At 38.4% G+C, this 25623-nt stretch overlaps 2 protein-coding genes across 2 annotated transcripts; one reads left to right on the top strand and one right to left on the bottom strand.

Moving 5' to 3' along the window:
• The first annotated feature begins 10809 nt into the window (after positions 1-10809).
• LOC131327579 (serpin-ZX-like) lies at positions 10810-13402 on the top strand. The gene is made up of 2 exons (XM_058360730.1): positions 10810-11355; positions 12608-13402. Exons 1-2 carry the CDS (start codon positions 10831-10833, stop codon positions 13400-13402), a joined length of 1320 nt encoding a protein of 439 aa, XP_058216713.1. The 5' UTR covers positions 10810-10830.
• A 3974-nt stretch (positions 13403-17376) lies between these two features.
• On the bottom strand, positions 17377-25283 carry LOC131328020 (soluble inorganic pyrophosphatase 6, chloroplastic). Its single transcript, XM_058361139.1, has 6 exons — positions 24935-25283; positions 23614-23774; positions 19736-19836; positions 19443-19624; positions 19000-19098; positions 17377-17703 (listed from the first exon to the last, which is right to left on the bottom strand). Exons 1-6 carry the CDS (start codon positions 25169-25171, stop codon positions 17611-17613), a joined length of 873 nt encoding a protein of 290 aa, XP_058217122.1. The 5' UTR covers positions 25172-25283; the 3' UTR covers positions 17377-17610.
• Positions 25284-25623: the final 340 nt, after the last annotated feature.

Raw genomic sequence — 25623 nt, 5'->3', positions numbered from 1 at the left:
AACTGTCTTCTAATGGAGTTGTTGAATCCTGATCGACAAGACAATTTGATCAACAGTAACGAGTAATCATTTTGCTCCCTCCTTGCTAAAGACGTTCAAAGCCATTACAAATGCCGCATTCTTTTTTTTTTTTTTTTGAAAGAGTCATTCATTCAACATGAGTCCATTGGGCAAAACAAATTCTAGAACAGATACAGAAAAGAACTAAAGTAATCTAAACATCAATTCGGCATCTATTGCTGAAGCAGGCCCTGTGATAACACTAGTACATAAGAACCAATCTCGGCGATAACACCGGTACATAAGAACCAATATCGATCTAGATTACAGAGGATTTAGAGAAATCCACAGCTCAAACCCTAAACAAATAAGTATCGCTAAAATTTGAAGGCAAAATAACAACAAATCAACTAGAATCTAACAAGTCTCATGGACAAAAACCACAGAGTCACCGGCCTGAACAGAATGAGAGTCGAAACACCGGACCATGGCGACCGAAGACCAGTCTTCATCCAGCCGATTGCTGCTCAGCCCAAACAAACACCACCGGACCACCACCAACCCCACCAGCACCACCGAAACCCACCACCCCTAAAACAAACATCCAGAGACCACCAACACCGGACCATTCCTCAATAGGCGCCGTATTATTCGCCCACTACCATCACCCACCAGATCTAGAACACTCAGATTGGTATAGAATCGGACAGGGGGAAACCCGTCGATAGAAATGGAAAACTGGAAAAAAACCAGAAGAAAAACAAAAATCCCAAACGCCAACAGCACACCTTATTATACTCGTTGCCGGACCAGGAACAAAACAGATTTGGAGACGATGGAAGAGGAACGGGACAAAGGAGCCACCATCCGTCGGCGAAGCTGGTCGGAGGAACCCTTGCCGTCCTAACGAACCGCCGCTCGAAACCTATAGGTCATGGAGAACACGGCGAAGAGAGAGAGGATAGGCGAGGAGGGTAGGGGGAGTGGGGGGGGAGGAGGGTGGGAGAGGCGGAGGCCCCCCTCCCCGGCCCAGATCTGGAATCGTTATCTGTTTGCTTCTATCTTAGAGAGAGAGAATTGTAATAGTGTTGGCCATTAATGCCGCATTCTTTGAGCCATTACAAATGCCGCATTCTTTGAGCCACTAGTGTGTGCGTATGTTTGCATCAGTTTGTGTGTTGTCACGCGGTATATTTGCTTTCCTTTGAAAATGCATATTTCATGGAATTTAGGCAATTAAGTTTCTAAAATATTTCCAAATTAAAAGTATTATTTAAGAGCAAGTGGACAATCATGTTAGAAGTGTTTATTAAAGATAGTGGGTTTGTCCCATATCGTCTATCTTATGTATATGTAACTCTCTAGAGTAATATAAATAAAGTTACATGTGTAAGGGTTTATGAACACCTTATAAACTTTTTCCTTCCTAAACAATATGGTATCAAAGCATGATTAAAACCCTAATCCTAAACCACAACTGATTTGACTCATCACCCACTAGCCGAAACCCAAAAATCCCTAACCCATCTTATAAAAAAAGAAAAGAAAAGAAAAACAAAACCTGTTTGAAACCCACTATCGCACAAGAATCCAGTCGAAACCCTAGCCCACCAATACACCACTCACCGATCACCATACACCCCTCGCCGATCACAATCGAACCCACTACATCCCTCGTCGGCCACCCTCCACACTCGCCGATCACCGGAATATGCTTTTCACCCACCGGCGCCCTTCAGCTATGCTTCAACTTATTTCGGTTATTCTGATTTCACCTCAAATCAACTGGGTCTCCTCCATTTGCAGTCAAAACTGATTGGTCTTTATTCTTTGAGGTATTTTAGCTCTGTTTTTTGTTGCCTTGTCACTAATTTGGGGTAGTTTGGTCGTACGATTTACGGACTAGTGCTTGGTTGGTGTTGATAATTATTTTTTCCATGGTTTTTGCGGTTGCTACTTCCTTGGAGATGTTGGGTGGTTGTTGATCATGTTGGGTCTGGGCAGTAGTAGGTTCATACGCGTCGGTATTGGTCGTTTGATGCGGTATTAGTTGTTTTGGTTTGTTATACAGTTTGGTGCTTTCGTTGGTATTTGGTTCTTACATGTTTGGAAAAATGTCTGAGGAGAAAACAGGTTCTGGTACTCATTCGGGCCATCTCTCTACAATTGTTGGTACTACTTCTGGTTCTACAAGTATTGGTAGTATTTTTACCATCTACTTTCTCAGCTTTTCGATGATCATGACATTATTCATCAATTGTCGTGCTCTCGGACTCCATAACAAAATGGAATTGCAGAGCGCAAGATTCGGCACTTGTCTGAGATTATACGTGTCTTATTATTTTAAATGCATGTTCCTAAATTATATTTGAGTGACGCCATTCTCACTGCATGTTACCTAATCAACCATATGCCCTTTACGGTCTTAGGTGGTCAGGTTCTCTATATGGTCTTGTTTCCCGGTCTGCCTTTCCACTCTTTACCCTTTCGAGTTTTTGGGTACACCTGATATGTTCATGCTTTTAACCATGATAGGAGCAAACTTATTAGGTGTATCTTTCTGGGCTACTCACACACCCAGAAATGATATCGATGTTACTCTCCTACTTTACATCGTCACTTCGTCTGTGCTGATGTCACGTTCAATGAGTCGTTGCCATATTACTTGGATCTTGTTAGTACCAATGATCTTCTTACACTTGAGTCTGTGTTACCTATGGTTGTTCCTACTGGCACTGTTCCATCCCAACCTTTGCAGGTATATCCAGTACCAGTAACGCCTCCGCCTCTAGCACAAACCCTACCACAGGCACCACCTTAGCCTACAACACCATTCTAGTCTGCTGAACTCTTTGTGCCCACGCCTCTGTCTTCTCCCCCGTCGCCAGATCTACTTGATCCTCGATATCCAACTCGTGACAATCGTCGTCCATTGGTAAAATATGATTTTTCTAATATCTCGAGCATTTCTTATCCTATTTCTCGATTTATCTCTTATACTCATTTCTCTCTATCCTTTCGTGCTTTCACTACTACTGTTTCCTTCGTTTTTATTCCTAAAACTGTCCAGGAGGCGTTATCTCGATTTGAGTGGTGGACATCTATGATGAATAAAATGTCTAGTCTTCATACTAATGACATATGAGAGTTGGTTACTTTTCCTGCTGGGAAATCTATTGTTGGCTGTCATTGGGTCTATACTGTAAAGTATCTTCCTGATGGCACTGTTGAGCATCACAAAGCATTCTTGGTTGCTAAAGGCTACACCCAGACTTATGGTGTTGATTATTTCGAAACGTTCTCTCCTGTTGCCAAGTTTGGCTCTGTGCGGATTTTTATATCTCTTGCCGCCAATCTTGATTGGCCGTTGTTTCAGCTTGATGTCAAAAATGCATTTCTCCATGGCGATCTCCAGGAGGAAGTCTATATGGAGCAACCACCTGGGTTTGTTGTTCAGGGGAAGCATCATAAGGTATGTCATCTTCGCAAGGCACTTTATGGACTTAAGCAATCTCCTAAAGCGCGGTTTGACAAGTTTAGTGAGGCTACTTTGAGGTTTGGCATGCATCGAAGTCAATCAGATCATTCTATATTTTCCCTTATGACGGCTCGAGGGAAAGTATTGCTCATTGTCTATGTAAATGACATTATTATTACTGGAGATGATCAGAAATGGATCGGTGAGTTGAAATAATTCTTATATAGTCAGTTTCACACTAAAGACTTGGGTAAGCTACAATATTTCTTGGGTATTGAGGTAGTAAGGTCCAAGGATGAGATTAGTTTGTCCCAGAGAAAATATGTGTTGGATATTCTAGAGGAGACAGGTTTGTTGGGAGGCAAACTTGTGGAGTCTCCGATGGATCCTAATGTCAAACGTTGTGTTGATTAGGGAGATAAATTTCCTCATTCAGACCAATATTATCACTTGGTTGACAAGTTGAATTATCTTACCAATACGCGTCCTGATATCTCGTTTGCTGTTAGTATGGTGAGTCAGTTTATGTCTGTTCCTCGTCTTCCACATTGAGAAGCTTGTATTCGTATTGTGAAGTATCTTAAGGCTCATCCTGGACGTGGCTTATTTTACCGTTCCAATGGTCATTTGTGTGTTGAGACGTTTACTGAAGTAGATTGGACATGGCCACCTTTTGATAGACGTTCAAAAACTGATTACTGTACTTTTGTTGGTGGCAACTTAGTTACATGAAAAAGTAAGAAACAGATTGTTGTTGCAAGGTCTAGTGCAGAAGCAGAGTATCATGTCATGACTCATACTACATGTGAGGTTATTACTAAGATCCTTTCTCGAGGAGCTGGGATTTTGGGTGCAATTACCCATTCCTATGTATTGTGATAATCAGGTGGCGACACATATCGTTTCGAACCCTGTGTTTCATGAGAGAACCAAAAATATTGAGGTAAATTGTCATATCGTTCAAGAGAAGGTTGATGGTGGTGTGTTGGCTATGCCTTGTGTGTCCGAGCTCAGATAGCAGATGTTTTTATCAAATCATTGTTTAAATCTCGTTTAGAATTTTTATGTAACAAGCTGGGATTCTAGAGACCCATAAATTTGTATAATTGATTTAAATGTTTTATAAGAAATAAAAGGAGGAAATTGGTTTAGAATATTGAGATTTGGGGTTAATGTATTGAAGTGTTTCACTTGAGGGGTGAGAGTGTGATGTGTGCCTAGTGTATATATGTATCACATGTGTGTGTATAAGGAATAATTTTCCATTTTCTTTTCTCTTCCTCTCCCCCGTCCATTTCTCTATCTCTCGGCTCCCTCTCTCTCACTTTCACTCAAACTCCACCCAAATCACCCAAAACCCTCACAAACCAGCCTCTAATCTTTCATCCCTACGCTCATTGTGGTCCGTATTTCACTGGTTTGAACTCAGTGGAGGTGTATCTCATCCAATTTCAAGAATTGGAGCTAGCTAAGGCTTGGAGGATTCTTGACTTTACCCTTCAATCTTGAGGTAGGGGGTTCTAACTCTCAATATATGTTAATGACTTGTTTCTTATAGCTTGAATCTCGCTATTTTTTGTTGTTGTTGTTGAGGTTGATGTAGTTGAGAAACTCATAAAAATCTGCAGAAATTTTACTCGAACAGCCTTGGTATCGATACCATTTTTCTTGGGTATCGATACCTTTATGTTACCAAACCCAGAAAACTAAATGGTATCGATATCATTCTTCATGGGTATCGATGCCCTTGCTTCTGGACAAATCGTGACCTAATGGTATCGATACCACCCTTCTATGGTATCAATACCCTTATGCTTTGGGACAGTTTTGCTGTTCTTGATCCCCACTTTATTGTTTTGGATTCCGATCATTTCGAATCTACTCCGAATACTTCCCGAATGATCCCTAACTCAATCACCTGTAGTGTATGAATCCATTGAACGTTCCCTTAAATTTCAACACTCGTTTGGACTTGATTTCATAAGAATCACTTTATATATCAAAGCTGGGTTTGAATGATACGAACGTGACGGTAAAAAGAATTTTGGAATTTTACGGACACAACGTGAACATTCAGGACTCATCGACGGGTGAGTGCCTGGCAGAGGACATCGGGGTCCTTTAATTGGCCCGGCAAGAGTTATATGCTCGTATTTGATACTTCAGGACCTCCCAATGGGTAAGGTGCCTGGCAGAGGACATCGGGGTCCTTTAACTGGCTCGGCAGGAGCTACGGCTCAAGACACTTGTACAAGACACATTTGGACACATGGTATTTGTAAAGGTTACTCTTCGAGTCTTATGGTTGGTTCTGAAGACGAAATGTCGGATTATTGATTATTTATGATATTCACTCTTTGACTCTTGTTATCCTTATTCCTCATGTGTTCATCCCTACATTTCATTTACATATAATGTTAGATTAGAGCTTTCTATTGGGTTAATGTAGCTTAAACCTTACATCATTTTCAGATTCTAACCCAGGATAGTAGTTGCATGCTTGGAGTGCTTAGGCGTGGACATGGTTTTGAAAGCTAACTTGCAGAAGTTACTTAGTCATATTTGTAAATCACTTTTTGAAGATGTATATGTAACTTCATATGATCTTACTTTGATTTGAGGATATTGTAAACCTTAACTCTTGAACACTTGAAACTTTAGTTGGTTTTGGGGCCGTTGAGCCGATGATGTACTATTTGGAAAATTCTTGGACTTGAAAGTGTAATTATGGAAATAGAAATATTAAACTCTTTTGGGGTATTATACGAATTATTGTGAGGTTTTATTTATGAAAATCTTTTATATTTATGTTGAAAATCGAGGGCATGACAAGGATTTTGTGATATTTATTCTCCAACTTGAGGGGGAGTATTAGAAGTGTTTATTAGAGATAGTAGATTTGTCCCATATCGTCTATCTTATGTATGTGTAACTCTCCAGAGTAATATAAATAAAGTTATATGTGTAAGGGTTTGTGAACACTTTTTCCTTCCTAAACAACAAATCATACTCTGTCTACTATAGTTACGCATACTGTAATTTTCTATTTTGGATGAATGAGGAGTACAATTGTGAGAGCCCATAGTGGGGCAATCCCACGTCGCCCTTGAAAGTAAAATAGATTTAGTATATAACGAATTCTGATCAGCAACTGTATAACTTGAGGTTAACCTTTTGAGCCATGTGGTTAGGGGAATGATTAGCACGTCAACCGGCGCGGGTCGTGACAGGTGGCATTAGAGATTGCACCAACCGAAAGTGTGGAGTGGGTCCCGCGAGGAGAAGTTTTTGAAAAACCTTTGTCGAAAAAAGATGAAAATTTTGAAAATAGTTGTATTACAAATGTTTTTAGGAAAAACGACTTTTTGGAAAATATTTTTTGGGAACAGTTTTTTGAGAAAAAAGACTAGTTGAATTAAAAAAACTAGTTGAGTTTTTTTTTTTGTTTTCTTTTAAAATTTTCCGACGTAGCAAAAGAAAAAGGAGTGCAAAATTAATTCACACCCTATTCTTTTTTTCCTTGATTATTATTGTAGCACCACTTTTTCGCAAAATTAACACATGGAGTTGTAAACCTTTTTCCATTTTTTGGAAACTTCGTTTCCTTAGCACATGGGCAGTAATTGAAACTCCTTTAAAGGGTACCCATAAATGCATCAACGCAAATATTATGATGTTGTATAATCGAACACATTGCAAACTTGAGTTTTGTTTTATTTTTCTTTTTTGTTGGCACACCCACTTAATATTATGGGTTTCTATATATCTTTAAAATATTATTTGTTGTTAATCCGATGATAACTTTTGAATGTTGATCCCTTTCAAATTTCAGATAATTTCTCGAGACTTTAATTAATCATGGACAATTATTTAAGCATCTATGGCTATGTGGGTTTATCTTTTTTCATTTTATACCTTTGTCTTAATAATCAAGAGGAGATTCTTGCTCATTAATTATTTTTTTAGATTGTTATTCATGTTCCTAATTGTACTCTTTGCATGAAGTAGATATGCGTTGGTACAAAAACTGGAAGCTGAAGAGAAATTACTTGACAATAGAAAAGTAACTAAGACAGGAAGATGAACTTTTTGAGCACCCTTTTTCCTAGGGAAATTTATATAAATGGTCCTCCTAATTTCATCCGAGTCTCATTTTCGTTCTCCAAGTATCAATTACAACTCTTTTGACCTTCAAGTTTGGTTTTTGTACCAAATTTGTCCTATTGATAACTTTTGTAAGCCAAATTGGACGAAAAAAATCAGATTGATGGCAGTATTGACGTTGCAATTCATATTAAGTTGGTCCAATTGATAACATATGCCATCAATATGATTTTTTCTCTTCATTTTAGCTGACAAACGTTATCAATTGGACCAACTTGGTACAAAAACCATATTTGAAGGTCAAAAGAATTACAATTGATACTTGGAGGACGAAAATGAGACTCGGGTGAAATTAGGATGACCATTTCTATAAATTTTCTTTTTTCCTACATTTGTGTATCAGATTGACTCTATCTAAATCTTTTATGCATGTTGAAATTGGATCCTATGAATGGAACATGATATTGGTTTTAAATTTTATGGTTTGGATTAATATAGTTCATTGTATCCTATTAATGCAATTAACTTGGTATTTATTTGATTGGGGTCATCATTGGTAGTGTTGTACACATGGGTTAGAGGCTTAACAAATAATTTTTTGTTGCGGAATGTTGCAGGCATAGGTAATTAGCAATCCAATATTTTGTAATAACAAAAATATATTATATCAAGTCTAACATTTTATCCATAGTGTAGCATGTGTATTGATGAGCTGTAATTGGGTTGTAATTGAGTAATCAATTGGCTTTGGGTTTAGTGTTCAATTCTTTTTGAGCTAGGTGCATGTTCAAGAGTATTTGAATTGGGTGTTCATTGATTTTTGAGTTGGGAATTCAAAGAAAGACTGATTCATAATTTTTACATATATACTCAGCAAAAAAAAATTTCATGGGTGTTTATGTGACCATTCTTCTTAAGCTGTACACAACCATCCCTGTCAATTGCAATGTTGGGTTATTTTTTTTCGCATAGTTGAACTTGTTAGACATGAGGTTGATATATTGCACGCAAGTTTAATATTTATTTACGTGTGTTAATTGTTCGGGCATGGGTATGCGCTAGTTGACTATAATACTGAGGGAATAAGGTGGAGAGGAGCTGAGGGTTTATATGAAACCTTTGTTAACGCAGATGGAATGAATCCTCTCTTAGAGCATCTGTATTAGGCTTCTTATAAGCCCATGCAAACTAAAGTAGCGAGAGAAATCCAAAAAAACTCCAAAATCTGCTCTGCATCAGGCTTGCTATAATGATCCAGCGGTTTAAAAGAGGAACAGTTCCTCGTTTAGGGCTTGTTTGATAACCTAAATTCAGCACTTAATACTGAATCAATTAAGTAATAAGTGATTCAGTAGGTTTGATAACCACATTTCATATTACTTAACAAATTAAGTACCACTTAAAATATAGGCTAAAAAGTTGAAAAAAATTAAGTAGCTTTGAGCTACTTAATTCTGGCTGAATTTTTGTGTACTTACATTCAACCGTCATACCACCACCACAACCACTTCCACCAACACCTCCACCACTCCACCACCGCCACCACTACCACCACCTCCACCACTCCACCACCACCGCCTCCACTACTACCACTCCTCCTCCACCACATCACCACCACCACATCACCACCACCAACTCCACCACCACCACTTCCTCCACTACCACCACCACCACCAGCTCCACCACCACCACCACCAGCTCCACCACTCCACCACCATCACAACCACAACCACCACCACTACCATCACTACACCACCACCACTACCGCTCCTACCACCACCACCACTGCTCCACCACTCCACCACCATCACCACCACCGCCACTCCCCCACCACCACCACCACTCCACCACCACCACCACTCCACCACTACCACCATTACACCACCACACACCACCGCTCCTACCACCACCTCCACCACTCCACCACCATCACCACCATCGCCACTCCACCACCACTACCATCACTCCACCACCACCACTACCAGCACTCCTACTACCTCCACCACTCCCCCACCACCACTCCACCACCATTATCAAAAGTATATTGTGACCATTAGTAAATTAAGATAGAATTGGAACAAAATTAATTCATCATTTTTTTAATTCAGTACTTAATATATTTATCAAACAGCTTTTCAGCTTAAAAATTTCAGCATTCAGTTTCCAGTACTTAATTTTTCAGCTTTCAGTTTCAGTTTTCAGTTTTATCAAACAGCCCCTTAGTCAGTCGATGAACTATTCACTAGTCACTGATCTATATATTAATCCCACCTCCTATTATTATTTTATTATTACATTAATTATTTGCAATGAAAGCTATTTACAAGGAAAACCCCACATTACTTTAATAAAAGAAAAATCACATCTCCTATTATTATATTATTTTAATTGAGAAGAGGGTAAAAAGTGACTAGTTAAAATAAAAAAATTGTGTTTGAAGATTAATTTGGTCCAAAATCAACTGTGCGGATGCTCTTAAGCATCAAAACAAAATGAGTGGTGTAATTTTGGAAGTTGAGAAAAAATATCATATGCTTATTTCCTTAAGCAGATTGGATTTCCCAAACAAAATCTCTTGTTATTTTATTTTTTTATAGGATGGAAAGTGCCTTTAATAAGAATTCTAAGGGGCGTCCCATAAGCACCTTGCAAAGTGGATACAAAGCAGTCGATTTGACTGTTCATCTCGCGCGGTAATTAACGGTTCGGATTTTTGCCGAACAATTAACGGTTTAGATTTGTATGCGCTCAGAATCAATCTGAGCGATCCGTGCCAAGATGAACGGCCGGATCGACTGCTCTACATCTGCTTTGCAAGGATGTCGCTCGACAATGTCCCCATGTTCGTCCCCTATGGTCCATATCACCGATTCACCAACAAAGGTTCCTGTCTATTGGAAAAAAAAAAAAAAAACAAAAGGAAAAAGCGGCTGGGAAAAAAAGAAGAGTAAATCTAAAAATAAGTACACTCTTACCGACTACTTCTCGATCATTCCTCTCTCATATATATGTGGTGTCCATTCCATAATTAAATGTGTGATGCCGAAACGTATGTAAATGTATGTAACATTGCTCAACCCAAGCGTGCAACTCAAGAAACCCCTTCAACCGAACATTATATAAAGACACAAACCCTAGCCCTTTGGGAAAGAGCCTCTTATATATCAAGCTCGTACGTACAGTCCCCTGCTCTCTACTCTCTACAGGAAGGAAAATAAAAGAAAGAAAAACCAGTTTTACGATCACTGATGGCGTCGGACGAGAAGAAAAAAGAATCTGCGGAAAACGTTACTGGGCGAGCGAAAAGGCAGAAGGTTTCAACCAAAAATCTCCCTTTGGCTCCAACGGACCCCATACCGAGCACAAAAATCACCAAATCGAGATTGGATTTCAGCACGGCGATGGCAAAGCAGCTTTTGCTAGAGCAAGTCGAAAAGGGCTCAAACGCCAACTTTGCGCTGTCTCCACTATCGATTGACGTCGTTCTAACCATGGTGGCCGCCGGATCCAGAGGCCGCACCTTGGAGCGTGTGCTGGCGTTGCTTGGGGCACAAGACATCGATGAAATCAAGTCGAGTGCTTCGGAGATGATGGCGGCGGCGGCGGGATGTGGTGGTGGACGAAGGTCTGATGAGGGCGGTGACGGTCTGGTTTTGTGTATGGTTAACGGAGCTTGGGTGGACAAACGTTTTCCTCTTATAGATTCTTATAAGGAAGAAGTACTGAAAGGGATCTGCGCTTGTAATGCAGAAACTGTTGATTTTCAAAAGGAGGTAATCCTCTCTTTCTCTCTCTCTCTGTCTACTTGCTCTCACACTCACTCTTTTTTTATGCACTTTTTATCGGCAGAAGAAAATTCTTTTACAGAAATTGATCGATGAGGGTACATCATCACAGCTAAAAGTATACTCTAGATAAACATATGGAAAAAAACTAGACAACCCAGCAAAATCATCCAGTAAAGAATTGAATGATACAAAAAAAAAAAAAAAACCACAGCCAAAGAGATCGATCAATTTTTTTTTTGAAAGATAGTGCGGGCTCAAAGGGAGCAAGAGCCATCAATAATGGTGGAAGGAAAGGTAAAAGAATATTTCGTCCAATTGAGGAGGTGATGAGAATTTTCTGCGATTTATAGGGGGGAAATCGAAGAGACATAAACCTAAATGCGGCTGCAATATCTTTATCTATTTCTTTATCAAGATCTTCTTCACGGAAGATAATCATATAAAATGGGTTGAAGTGTTGGACTATCAAAAGAAAATAATGTGGGCTAAAATTTATTGGGCTAAATTTTTACATCCAAATTTTTGGTTTTTTAAAATTCCACCTGGGCTATAGCCCATGGCACTTTATATGTGGTTCTGCCATTGATTTTGGGCATTAACAAGTCGCTAGGAATTGGTTATGATAATGATGAGATTGCTGAATTGGACGAAATAGATGAAGAGGGGTACAAAGTCATGGGATGAGGAGGGTAGGAACCAGGATTAATAGGGTTCCATTTTTTAGGTCTTATTTTCTGCATTTAGGAGTAGTAAAGATTTGGGTGCTTTTTTTTTTTTTTAATCGGAAAAAGTAACATTTTAATAAAGAAAGGGGGAGGGATTCCAACAAAACGGTGGAAAATACAGCCAAAGGGACAAAGCACTCCAGATTTGGGTGCTTTTGTGGCCAACGTATTCACTCCTTTTTGCATTTAGACAACAATATTGCCAAATAATCAGTTTCAAAAACTAAAGATATGTTTTGGTAGTCTCTGAACTTTCGTTAGTCCAGAATCAAAATTTTGAGTTTCTAATTCATCTTAACGAGGAGAAATTGAAAAAAGAAGAAGAGAGAAATATGACGAAAATAGAATGGATGTTTATCATTGATAGGTTGGGTGTTCAAAATAGTGATTTCCACCCAATACATTCATTACTGTATCAAAAAGGAATTTCGCCTGAATTTGGTGAAGACATAAGCTGAGTATTTTTGTATATATCTCAGTATTTATTATTGATGAATGAAACATCTACACAGGCTAATGAAGTGGTAAAGAAAGTGAACTCGTGGGCCGAAGAAGCATCAAAAGGACTTATCACAAACCTTCTACAACCTCAGTCGTTATCTTCACAAACAGCAATTGTTCTTGCAAATGGACTCTACTTCAAAGGAACGTGGACTAGCGCACATAGATTTGATGAGAGTCTAACCAGAAAAAGAACTTTCTATCTTCTCACTGGAGACACTGTTTCAATTCCATTCATGACGAGTCGTAAGAAATATCACTACAAATCGTTTGACGCTTTCAAAGTCCTCAAAGTCCCATACAAAAGTGCAAAACTCGATAGGAAGTTTTCTATGTACTTCTTTCTCCCTCACGAGAAAGTAGGGTTACAAAATCTTCTCAAAGAGCTCTGTTCCGATTCTGGATTTTTGAAGCAAGATTACTTCAACATAAGAAAAGTGAGTCTTGCTAAATTTTGGATCCCAAAGTTCAAACTCTCGTATGAATTTGACATTGCTAAGACCATGAAGAAAATAGGAATGACGTTTCCATTCACTGAAAATCCAGAAGACTTCTCGGAGATGATGAAAATTCCCAAGGGGATACCATTCCTTTCTATATCAATGACGCAGAAAGTTGTTGTTAAGGTAGACGAGAAAGGCACAGAGGCTGCAGCCGTTACTCGTGCCCGCCTTAGAAGTTTATCATACAAGCGATCCCTCCCAAAACCGAGTTTTGTTGCTGATCATCCCTTTTTGTTCATGATCAAGGAAAAGATGTCAGGGTTGGTTTTTTTCATGGGAGCAGTGCTCAATCCAAGCCTTTAGTTCTTCTAATAATGCAAATTTGCAAAAAAAAGTCTGATTTAGTTTTGGTATCTGCAAGTTTAAATATCTTGAAAACTTCAACATTAGATAATTCTTTGAGAACAGACTTTTTTTTTTTTTTTTGTGTCTTTTCAGGTGGATGAATTTTTTTTCTGTGTCTTTTCATGTGGATGAATTTATAACCCGTTTGCTTCTGAAATAGTACGGAGTACTATATTTTTCTTTAGGCACCAATCTATTTTTTCAAACACAAATAGAGGAATATTTTTCATGTTTTTGTTAGCAAGGAAACTGATGCGATCAAGTAAGTCTTCTTTATAAATGCAATTGCGAATTTACTGCACGTAACCTTTTACTAACTAAAACCATAAATCTTATTAGAATTTATTACACACAACCACAAAATACCCATGATCTTCCAAAATTACCCTTTTCTACTCCTACCACAACCCACCCACCCTCCCTCCATTCCCCTTCTCTCTTTTCCCGTTCTTTACTCAAACCTCCCTAATTTTGAAACTCAAAACCCCACCACCATTCCCCTTCTCCCCGTTATCCTCCCTCCCTACCCATTGTTCGAACACCCCCTCCCCCTCCCCAACCCAATCGCCACCACCACACCATAGCACCACCGCTCTGCAGACCACCACCTTCATTGCTAGAGGAGTAGTATTTTGACCCAACAAATGAAAGCAATATGCATTTCGAACTTGGTCTTTGGGATTAGATTCATTTGCAACCAACATGGTGGTTGACAAGGAAAAGGTAGCCACGGATGTTGTAGCTTTGGAGCCAAAACCGCAGCAAGAGAAAAACTCTTCCAATTTCTGTTTCTCTGTTCCGACATTATCAGATTCTAGAGGTTGATTATATTCAAAAATTTCAAACTCTAGAATCCAGAATTTTTAGAAAATATCATATTCTAGAATCTGAAATTTATAGTGAATATCAAATTGTAGAATCTGAAAAATATATCATATGTCGTAAATAAAAATACGAACTAATATACATCCCAAAGGTTTTAAATGGTTTAGATATATAAGTACGAAATTAGTAAACAGTTTCAGATTCTTGTAATCGAATGTTGGTCAATGTAGTGTTTGATTTTTTATGGATATAATACATGGTGAAAATTCATATTGTAATACCTGAAATTTATGTAATGTTTCGACTTCTATAATCCGAACAACACCAGGTGGAAGGAACCGGTAATAACAGCACCACGGTAGACCCACCATCAATTCTAGAATCTGAAATTTAATAAATATTTCGAACAAAAGAACTCAAAATAATACAAAATTTTCGAATTCCAAAACTCGAAATGTTACATAAATTTCGGATTATAGAAGTCGAAACATTACATAAATTTCAGGTATTACAATATGAATTTTCTCCATGTATTATATCCACAAAAAAATCAAACACTACACTGACCAACGTTCGATTACTAGAATTTGAAACTGTTTACTAGTTTCATACTTATATATCTGAACCATTTAAAACCTCTGGGACGTATATTAGTTCTGATTTTTATGTACGACATATGATATATTTTTCGGATTCTACAATTTTATATTCACTATAAATTTCAGATTCTAGAATATGATATTTTCTAAAAATTTTGGATTCTAGAGTTTGAAATTTTTGAATATAATCAACCTCTAGAATCTGATAATGTCGGGACAGAGAAACAAAAATTGGAAGAGTTTTTCTCTTGCTGCGGTTTTGGCTCTAAAGCTACAACATTCGTGGCTACCTTTTCCTTGTCAACCACCATGTTGGTTGCAAATGAATCTAATCCCAAAGACCAAGTTCGAAATGCATATTGCTTTCATTTGTTGGGTCAAAATACTTCTTCTCTAGCAATGGAGGGAGAGGAAGAAATTGAGATTTTCATTGAGAGTTGGGAGATGAGATTTAGAAGGTGGATTGGGTCAATGGTGAGAGGTCGAAGTGGGAGCTCCTGATTTTTTGAAGTTTCGGCTATGGTGGGAGGGAGGAAGGGAGGAAGATCGGATGGAATTGGAGAGTTGTGTTGTAATGGTGTGATTGTATGGTTGTGGTTATATTTAGTAGATTTAAGGGCATTTTTGTCAATTCCATTGAGGGCATTTTTGTCCAAATATTTCTTACTTAAAAACGGATCGTATGCAGTAAATTCGCAGTTGCATTTATAAACTCTTCTCAATCCTTCCTTTTGTCGTCCAAAATGTTGAGGCCTACATACAACATGAGGCGCACGAAGTTCCTGCTTCAGTACAGATTGAGCTTCTAGATAGCAATGAGGCTTTTGACCCCTCCGACAAAGACGATGAATTTTGTAATTCATGCCCACCTCGAGCGAGTAAGAGCCGACGATCGAAACAGTGGACGACGCACATAGAGTGGTTGCTGGAGAGGAATTTTTTCGAAAGTTCCAGAATTTAGGGAGGCGTGAAGGAGAAGCAGTTGAAGTTTTTTTGGTAAAGGATTCCACCAAATTTCTACTAATATCCCATCAACATGATTTGTTGTATAAATTTTGTAAACCGAAAGGGTCCTCGAAGTACTAAGGTTTGAATCGTCAAATGAAACCATGGTAGACCATATGCTTTGTCACAAAAGGAATGATACGAGAGGCCATCCCGGGCCGACCTCTCACCCAAAAACCCGTCCTGTAGTCTGCAGATCATCCATGGTATAACCATGACGGTATCTGGATCGCGACCACCAACCCACCAACAAAACGGTGGGTAACCCCCCCACAAGTTTTTCTACACCAAAGGTTTTCATAATTCCCAAACGAGGAATCAGCCGACAGTCTCAAAAAATCCACTAAACAAGTCCCATCTGAACTGCATTTAACCGCACAAACCAACCAACCAGCGCCCACAGTTTTGTTACCCTCTCTCTCTCTCTCTCTCTCTCTCTCTCTCTCTCTACACTTGTGTATATAAAAAGCCATTCATATCCACTCCATGTACATATTTATCACATTCGAAGGCTTGAAAGCAATGGCACCAACAGCAGCAATGCTCATGTTAGGACATACGAGCAGACCCTCATCAACTTTTCAGGCTCCATCGCCAAATTCATTGGTGTTTCAGGTGAAGGCCACGGCAGCGAAATGGGTTTCAGATCACGATCCCGTCCGCAAGGGTACACCCGAAGCAAGAAGAAAATCCATGGCTGATGATGAACCTTGTTTTTCATCATCAGATTCTGCACTGGAGAGGAAGTTTCAGAAGGACCTACAACTCAGCTGCTGGTGACTCATGGAAATGACAAGACCCGATTATGTACAGATGATGTGCAATATTTATCATGCAATCTTCTAATTTGTCCAAATCAAACCAAACCAAACCTAGCTTCGTTTTCAATTCAAGCTGGAGTATCTACATGAATCATTTTTCAACTTTTTCATTGTCAATATTCAGCCAAATTCATTATCATTGCCCATGACTATGTGTACATAAAGAAGACAGGTACATACTATTGGCCCGATTGTTTTGACGGGATTAATAGTGAAGTATATAAAATCCCACCAGACTAATAGTGATCGAATTTTAACAACAAACTCTTCATGGTATCGTATAAGCCATACTAAACCAAAAAGAGTCTTATGTTCCAATCAATTGGGGTCGGCTATGTAGGCATGATTAATCTGGGTCACAAATAGTTTAACCAAGCACCGAATAACTTAACACCTTGAATACATACTCCAAGACGATGCTCGTAATCAGTCAAACAAATGCCCTTACATGTAGACAGTTAACCGGATACAGAAAATATGTAGGCAGCGTAAAGAAAATTAGGTCAGGTCAAAAGACCAATACAAGAGCAACCCTGTTAGTGAATAAGCTTCCTGTACTTCTTCTCATTAATAAAAGGAGAGGTTGGTTTCTATCTACATAAAATGTGCTTCTCACCCGTACAAGTATCGATATCAGAGACAGACATAAAAAAGCAAAAAAACGCATCTAAAAATGGAGCTGTTTAGAAAGAGCAGAATATTTAGCATTGATCAATCTTTGAATGCTAGAAGTTTCAAGTTGAATGCAAAAAACCATAAATTGTTCAAAAAATTTAGCTCAGTAACAGAAAATTCAACTTGACCTGGTCTTTGAACAATAGCGTTACCAATAGATGCCAAGAGAAGATATATCATGATCATCTCTCAATAATGGTACAAGGAGAAGCAGCTACAGCTCCAACTCTACAATTCACATTTACACAAGCGACAGCTCTCCAGCTGGAATAGATCTCTTGACAAGTCTAGCCCAAGATTCATTAGTCTCAGTGATGACCCTGAGAGCATAATCCTGTTTATTCAAAAATCTTTACACAATAAATAACCAGAAGAATATCCCACAAAACATTCCAGGAAACAAGTGAAAAGAAGACAAAAGAAAAAAAACACTAATATGGATAGATATTATGCATTTCTGGCACAATATGCAGTGATAATTGCGTTGACAAGAATGCACAATATGACAGGGTTTCCCAGTGTTGGCCCTTTAGGTGCCATTTTCACAGTTCTTCAAAAGCCAGTGAGAAAATTGCATAAATTTGGTGTACTTCATAACAAATTTGCAGTGTGAAAGCTATCAGCATGCATAATTTTTTTGACCGTGCTGCAAGAAATACAATTTACCCAAGCAGGAAAATTCTAGAGAAATCATAACTACTAGCCCAAGATTTAGTAGACAGAAAATTCATTCCTCTACCTCTGAAAACCAATCATAATCCCTTGAAAGGATTGACCTAGTTTGCTTATCTTTTTCACAAGTAAGCATTTTTGCTACTGAAGAAATGATGCCGTGAAAACAGACAACTGGACCTAAACTTATACTGAGTAACGCCAATAACACATCATTTGTACATCCTCTCCCACAAGTCTTGTCACTATTCTGAAAGTCGGACTAGGTGTTAATTAGGCATTTTGTACACCATAGTTGGGAATTAATCAGCTAGGAGGGGATTAATTGGCTAGGCGGCGAGCCGACGACTAGTTGGCTCGGCTAGGCGGGGATTAGTTGGGGATAAGTCAGCTAGGAGGGAATTAATTGGCTAAGAGGTGACTAGTCGGCGGGTCTAGTTCATTATTTTTAAGAATTCTAGGGTTAAATGCGCAACATTAAAAAATACAGGGGGTAAGTATTATTTTCAGAAAAACAATAGTACATATCACGTATCGATTTTCGTGTCAAACAATAATTTTATTTTGTTTTGAACTTTGAACTTTCTATTTGACTAGTTATTTGTTTACTAGTTACTGGTTACTTTTTAGCAGTTACTTTAATCTTAATTTTTTCTTCTTGGTTATGCCATTTCTTTCTCTTTGTGTGGGAGGCGGGGAGATATTTCTTAACAAATAGAAAAACCGACTAATCTATGGGCACTGATCAGTCCCCGACTAATAGGCCTAGGCGCTAGGCACCTCTCTCCCACCCGTCTAGTGCCTAGCGATTTAAGTACATTGAGTCTTGTTGAATACCATCATTACTTGGAGGTCAGTCCCACATCACTTCTGAGAGAGGATGCACAATTACATGTACAAATGGATGTTTCAGCTAGCACTTTTCAGCAATAATAAGGAAGGTACAAAAACTAAATACCTTGTTTGCTGCTTTGTTGCCAAGACCAAACTTGTTAGCAGGTTTCCCATCGGGGATCTTGTAGTCTCTAAACCAGTCCCTGATTGCAGTGAGAGTACCCTGGGATAGTTATCCAGTTAGGCCTATAACTACAACAAACATCAACTAAAGTACATAATTACAAATGACAACATTATTTTTGAAGCAGCTTATGTTACTTTATAGCTTTGCCACCAAGAGATAAGGTACCCTAGTTCATTCATACCTAAGACACCCTATCTCCCACTAAAACACTGATAACTAGTCAATGTTATCCAAAGGTACTTGATATGAACCACTGATAACTAAGAGCAATGACAACGATTCCCAAATCTATAGTACAGCAAAATTGTGATTGTTCTAATCCAATGGCTTTGAGGTAACCAAAACCTGTTAATTGTCACTTTAGTCCAGCACAAACATACCGGGAAATGCTTTTCAACATCATCAATATCATTAACAAGAGAAGCTTTTGGATCATCCAACGAAATTGCAACGATTTTCCAGTCAAGTTCCCCTTCGTCAATCATTGCCAAAGCAGCCAAGGGTTTGACCCTCAAAATCTGGCCAACTTTTCCCCGGCTTTCACCAATCTCAACAACATCGACTACAAATTGAAGACATTGTCAAAGTAAATTCATCTAGCATTGCAATCTTGTAATCTTTTGGGGAGACAATAACATGAGGTATAGAAGAAATAAATTAACTTAATTATTACCTGGATCATTATCGCCGAGTGCTCCATCAACTTCAGAGTTAGCAAGTGATGGGTCTTCCCATGTTTGTGGAAGCAATCCATAATTCCAATTAATATTGTATCTGAAAAATATAGGATCATAAGATTAAATATAGAACGAAAATTACACGACTTCAATAAATTTAGCAAATGCCAAGAGATCAATAAGCCAGTTCACTCTTTCATACTGAGGATAGATCCCGGACTTTCATGAGAAATTGGATAACCTTTTAGGAACAACCTCTTAAACTCTTCACCGATATTCAAGTCAATAGTGCCCAAAGGAAGAAACTTAAGGCTCCGTTTGTTTGAGCGTAAAATATTTTCTTGGAAAATGTTTAACTTATTTTTTGGTATTTGGTTATGCAAAAGACAAGAAAATATTTGACCAGGTAAAACATTTTACTTCATATGGTTGAAAATGTTTTTCGCTTGAAAATATGGTAAGTTATTTTCCGAACTTGGTTTCGCTACTCGACTAATAATTACATTACTATACTAAGCACTCCTACCGCCCCAATCTCATCCATCTATGACCAAATCACGCATTTTTTCATCAAAGACGATAAAATTTTGTATGTAATACATACGGACATACATAAATACATAATACATAGATCATTTTACAGCTATCAACCAACTATCAACCAAACACTAGAAAATAAAAACGAAACTTTTGTTTTTTGCAAAATCATTTTACATGAAACTTTTACATCGGAAAACATACATTTTACTTTGAAACAAACAGAGCCTTAGTTATGGTTGTGACCTCTGCAGAGGAGATCTAATCCTATTAAGCATAACTGAAATCCAAATTGGGATTATTGTTCAAGGATCACATTTGGACAAAATGAAGAAACATATCCAGCCAGTAGGCCATGGTGCTATCCATTAGATGGAATGTCGGGAACTGCAATAAAGAAAGAAAACCTGACTAGGTAAAGCTTGCCATAAAATAGCATATGTGCATTAGGATTGTCCTATGTAGCACGGACACAGATATGGACTCGGACACCGATACGGACATGGGACATGGAATTTTTTAAACAATAGGAATATGGACACAGCAAAGGACACGACAAAAATAAATAAATAAATAAAATTTATTGTATACTAGTGAAAATATAGTTAGGTGTATAAGCTTGGAGCTTCAATATTTATAAGCAAGCATCATATATACATTGTGAAACATAATATTTATTCCAAAATATATGAAGCAACTACACATTTACCCCCCAAAGTCGTAAATAAATTGCATATTTAACTCTTGCTGTGTCCCCATATGTGTCCCTTGCATGTCCTTGTCATGTCCCCCTAAAAAAATTAATTAAATTTATTGGACATGTCACGTGGCGTGTCCCATACGTATTTTTCCGTGTCCCTTGCGTCAGACACGGGGACACGCCGGCCTCTAGGAGTGTCCGTGCTACATAGGGATTGTCATCGTGGTTGTATGCTATTCAATAAAAACTCCATAATGAGATGTCAGACCAACAATATGGCAGAACTTAACACAATCCTATTCTTGGATTGATGCAACCCATGATAAATGGAATGGGTAGTTTGGTAGTTTCAGAAGATTTCGTTGTTTTGGGTTGATGTGTATTCCATTGGTGGAACCACGAGCCTTGTGACTTTTCATTTAGGGAGCTTTGACCACACATTCAATGTATTCAACCATCACACAACACATTAGTCCTATCCAGCCATCTAGGGAATGGGAACAGTCTTTGGTATTAAACAAATTCATCCTATCCAGCCATATAGGGAATAGGAAAAGTCTTTAGAATTAAACGCATTAGGAGCCTATAAATCCATGTACTTCAAATGTTCAAGATATGAGAACGATAAGAATTTACAAAAGCTTATAGCTTTGAAGATTGTGTGATGCAATCCTGGTGTGATGCTAAAGAGGCCTTAGGTGTGATAGGGTCTTTGGTAACCTAGGTGTGAGGCCTAGATCTATCTTTTCAAAATCCTTATCTTCTCTTCGCTATTCACATTCATTGTTCACAGTCCCAAAACAGCCAATCCCGTCCTACATCAATTTGGGTATTAGAGCGAGAGTAGCATCATGTCTACATGAACTGGCAGGCCATATAGAGGAAGACTAACTGAGTTCCTACGTGACGAGATTCTTTTTAAGATTGTGGAACTTGATAGTTTCAGTGACTGGCTTAACTCTTTGGAAAGCCAACCAAGTCAGAGGAAGGTGATAAATAATATGACTGTGAAGAGTATAACGGGTTTGATTGGTGAATCCAAAACAACCCAAGAAGCACCCTGCCTAATGAAAGTTTGCACTCAAAATGTCGTTTGTTCCAATGTAGAACTTCATGACCAGATTTTCAGGAATAAAAGGCTCATATCAATGAGTCAAAAGAACCCCAACATTCTTCCATCATTGCCCTTGAAGATGGTCAAGTTAAAAGTATTGAAGGTAATGTTTCATGTGTTACCAGGTTAACTCTTTGGAAAGCCAACAAGATAAATAATATGACTGTGAAGAGTATAACAGGTTTGATTGGTGAATCAAAAACACCCCAAGGAGCACCCTGGCTAACGAAAGTTTGTACTCAAAATGTCCTTTGTTCCAACGTAGAACTTCATGACCAGATTTTCAAGAGTTAAAAGGCTCAAATCGATGAGTCAAAACTCAAAAGAACCCCAACATTCTTCCATCATTGCCCTTGAAGATGGTCAAGTTAGAAGTGAAGGAATTGGTGGCTAGTCACGCATTTCCTATGTGCTTAGAGGTTACTAATTCCTCTTTTGAGGCGTCAAAGTTATTCATTGAGGAGTGTGATGCAGAGCCAAAAGAGATGTCTAATGAGCTAGTTTATGTTCCTACCGAAAAACATGCAAAATAGTTTAATTCAAGCTCTCCACTTCCTCATCATGACAATTTAAAAAGGTTTGGAGAATCTAAAATTCCAGCAACTTCTATTTTCATCCAGGAGGATTTCAAGGATTCTTCTTCTACTTCAATTGATTTCATCATCTGAAGAGAAATTCAGTTTCGGAAATGGAGAGTCATCCTTGCTTTCTTTTCTTCAAGATACGACTTCCTATGCAGATTTTGATATGACATGGACCCAATTGAAAGGCTTATCGACTATCATTCTTCAACATTTCAAACTTGAGATTGAACTTTTCTAACAAGGAGAGAATGATGCAATCCATGATAAATGGAATCGGTAGTTTCAGAAGATTCCAAATTTTGAATTGATGTGTATTCCATTGGTGGAAGCATGGGCATTGTGACTCTTCATTTAGGGAGCTTTGACTGCACAGTCAATGCACTCCTATCCAGCCATCTAGGGAATGAGCCTGGTCTTTGGTATGAAACAAATTCATCCTATCCAGCCATCTATGGAATCGGAAAAGTCTTTAGAATTAAACGCATTAGGAACCTATAAATTGATGTACTTCAAAAGGTTGAGATCTGAATGATTGAATGAATAAGAATTTACAAAAGCTTATAGCTTTGAAGATTGTGTGATGCAATCCCATTCTGTGGTGTGATGCTAAAGAGGCCTTAGGTGTGATGCCTTTGGTAAAATAAGGGTGAGGCCTAGATCTATCTTCTTAAAACCCTTCTTCTTCTCTTCTATTCTCTTCAATATTCAGGTCCACTGTTCACAGCCCCAAATAGCCACTGTTTTTTGTGTTTTGATCATCCTTAGCCCTACATCATGCATGCATCAATATTTAATCAAGAAAGCCATCTAACTACTTCATTACGTGCATATGAAAAGTCAGCTAGCATGGCTGGTTCAAACATCTGACGAACACACAAAATAACAAGAATGCATGATGAAATTGAAAGGAGGAAAGTAGAAGGTATAACGTAGCCTTACGGATAATATCGAAGCTTTCCTTTCTTTGTATCCTGCTTTATTGGAGTGAATGGCTCATCAGTAGCAACCTCCATCTTTGCACTTGATTCTTTGGGTATTTCAACAATGAAATTGAAAACACCATCACCCAGTTGCAATGGTATATCATGCCATGGAGAAATCTGCATGTTTCAGAAAATATGAGCTGGTAAATAAATGTGTTTCATAGCAAAGCAGTGCAACTTTGGAAAGTCCCCTTGTAATACATGACTTGTTTAAATAATTCCACCGAATATTTCCAGTTACTTTAAAACTCCCGGACTAATATGAAACTGCAAACACTTGCTAAATTGTGCAACACTGCCTTCCACAAGACATGCATTTTGGCGGAAAGACACCCTCTTTACAGCACGGTTTTCAGGGGTATTAGGTAGGTAGTGGTAGTCTTACCCCTATTTTGTGGAGAGGCTAATGCTCGTGATTGAACCCGTGACAAAATGATTATTCACGTAATTTCTTCAACTTCAATAGTTTCCACTTGGGTTACCATAATCAGAACTTTTAATTATCGACTCAATTTGCATTATCTCCATTTTTAATCATTTAACTTTATTGGCATGTAATAGTTAAGTCCCTTCCATGTGGCTTAACATGTCTTTAAGGAATCGCTTGTGTCCACCTCCGCAAAACGGTCCATATTTTACGGCCTCCCATAAGTACACAATCACGGTTCATACCTAACAGCACTTTCACTCACTACAAAGCCTCGTAACAAAGAACCACAACATTCATAATCACAAACCCTCATGAGTACGACGTTTGATATGGAACACCCCTCTGTTACTAGACCACAGTGGTTTGAAACTACTTCCACAAATCCTCATAGCTTGGTTATGGCACAAGAGTGTAAATAAAATTCTCCTTGTTTATTTTTGTTATAACTACAGTAACTATACTTTCAGGACTTCACTTTTAGGAGATCATCTTTCTTCTATTTGCTATCTGACAAAATAAAAACTTAGCAATTGTAACTAGAAACGTAAACAAGGGGCTAAAAATTCAGAGTAAGCCACACAATTGAAAACATAAATAGTACCAAAATTACACAGTGCCTTTTTGTTTGCAGAGAAAATGCCGGAAACAACAACAGTGCAACTACAAACAAGAAGGCATCTTTGTAATACGATATATATATATATATATATATATATATAGAGAGAGAGAGAGAGAGAGAGAGAGAGAGAGTATATATATATATATATATATAGAGAGAGAGAGAGAGAGAGAGAGAGAGAGAGAGAGAGAGAGAGAGAGAGAGAGAGAGAGAGAGAGAGAGAGAGACCTTTTTGCCGGAATTGCCGACGAAGAAGACTCGATAGTCTAGGGTTTCGGGAAGGCCCTCTTCCTTGATCTGAGCATCGGGCTTGTAGAGAGCAGTGCAAGTGAAAAGCCTCTTCTTGGCCACCAATCTGCTGCTGTTGAAGCAAAGAGTCAGGGTCTGAGACCGTCGCAATGATCCCCTGGAGAGTAAGGAGGTGGTTGATGCTACCGTGGCCATCACTCTACTGGCCGCCGCCATCGCTGATATTATTTTCCCCTTTTTTTCTTCGGTTTTGAACCCTCTTCGACTCTGAGAGAGAGAAGTAGGACTGGTAACTGCAGCCACAGAGACCGAAAGGGACCAAACCAAATGGTGACATGATAGCCTTTGGGCGTTGCTATTCGCGGCCCTTTATTTTCTCCCGTAGCTCATTACATTTCGGTAAATAGTTGTTGAAAATCATAAATAACATTTCGGTAAATTACTGTTGAAAACAAGATTTGTAACGACCCTGATTTTTGGTAAATAAAAATTTCGTTAAATATTTAAATTTTATCTTAATTACTTGGATTTGCTACTAAAAATTTCTTTTTAATTTTTATAATCCGTCATAATTAGATTTGAAACTTATAAAATTATATCTTTCACGCCGAGCAATCTAGTCATTTTCTAAAGACAAGTATGCTTGTAGAAGCACTCGTATTTTTTTT

Source organism: Rhododendron vialii, chromosome 5a (assembly GCF_030253575.1).
Source record: "Rhododendron vialii isolate Sample 1 chromosome 5a, ASM3025357v1".
Lineage (NCBI taxonomy): Eukaryota > Viridiplantae > Streptophyta > Magnoliopsida > Ericales > Ericaceae > Rhododendron > Rhododendron vialii.
The sequence above is the reverse complement of the archived record's forward strand: the minus strand, read 5'-3'. Positions and strand labels throughout refer to the sequence as shown.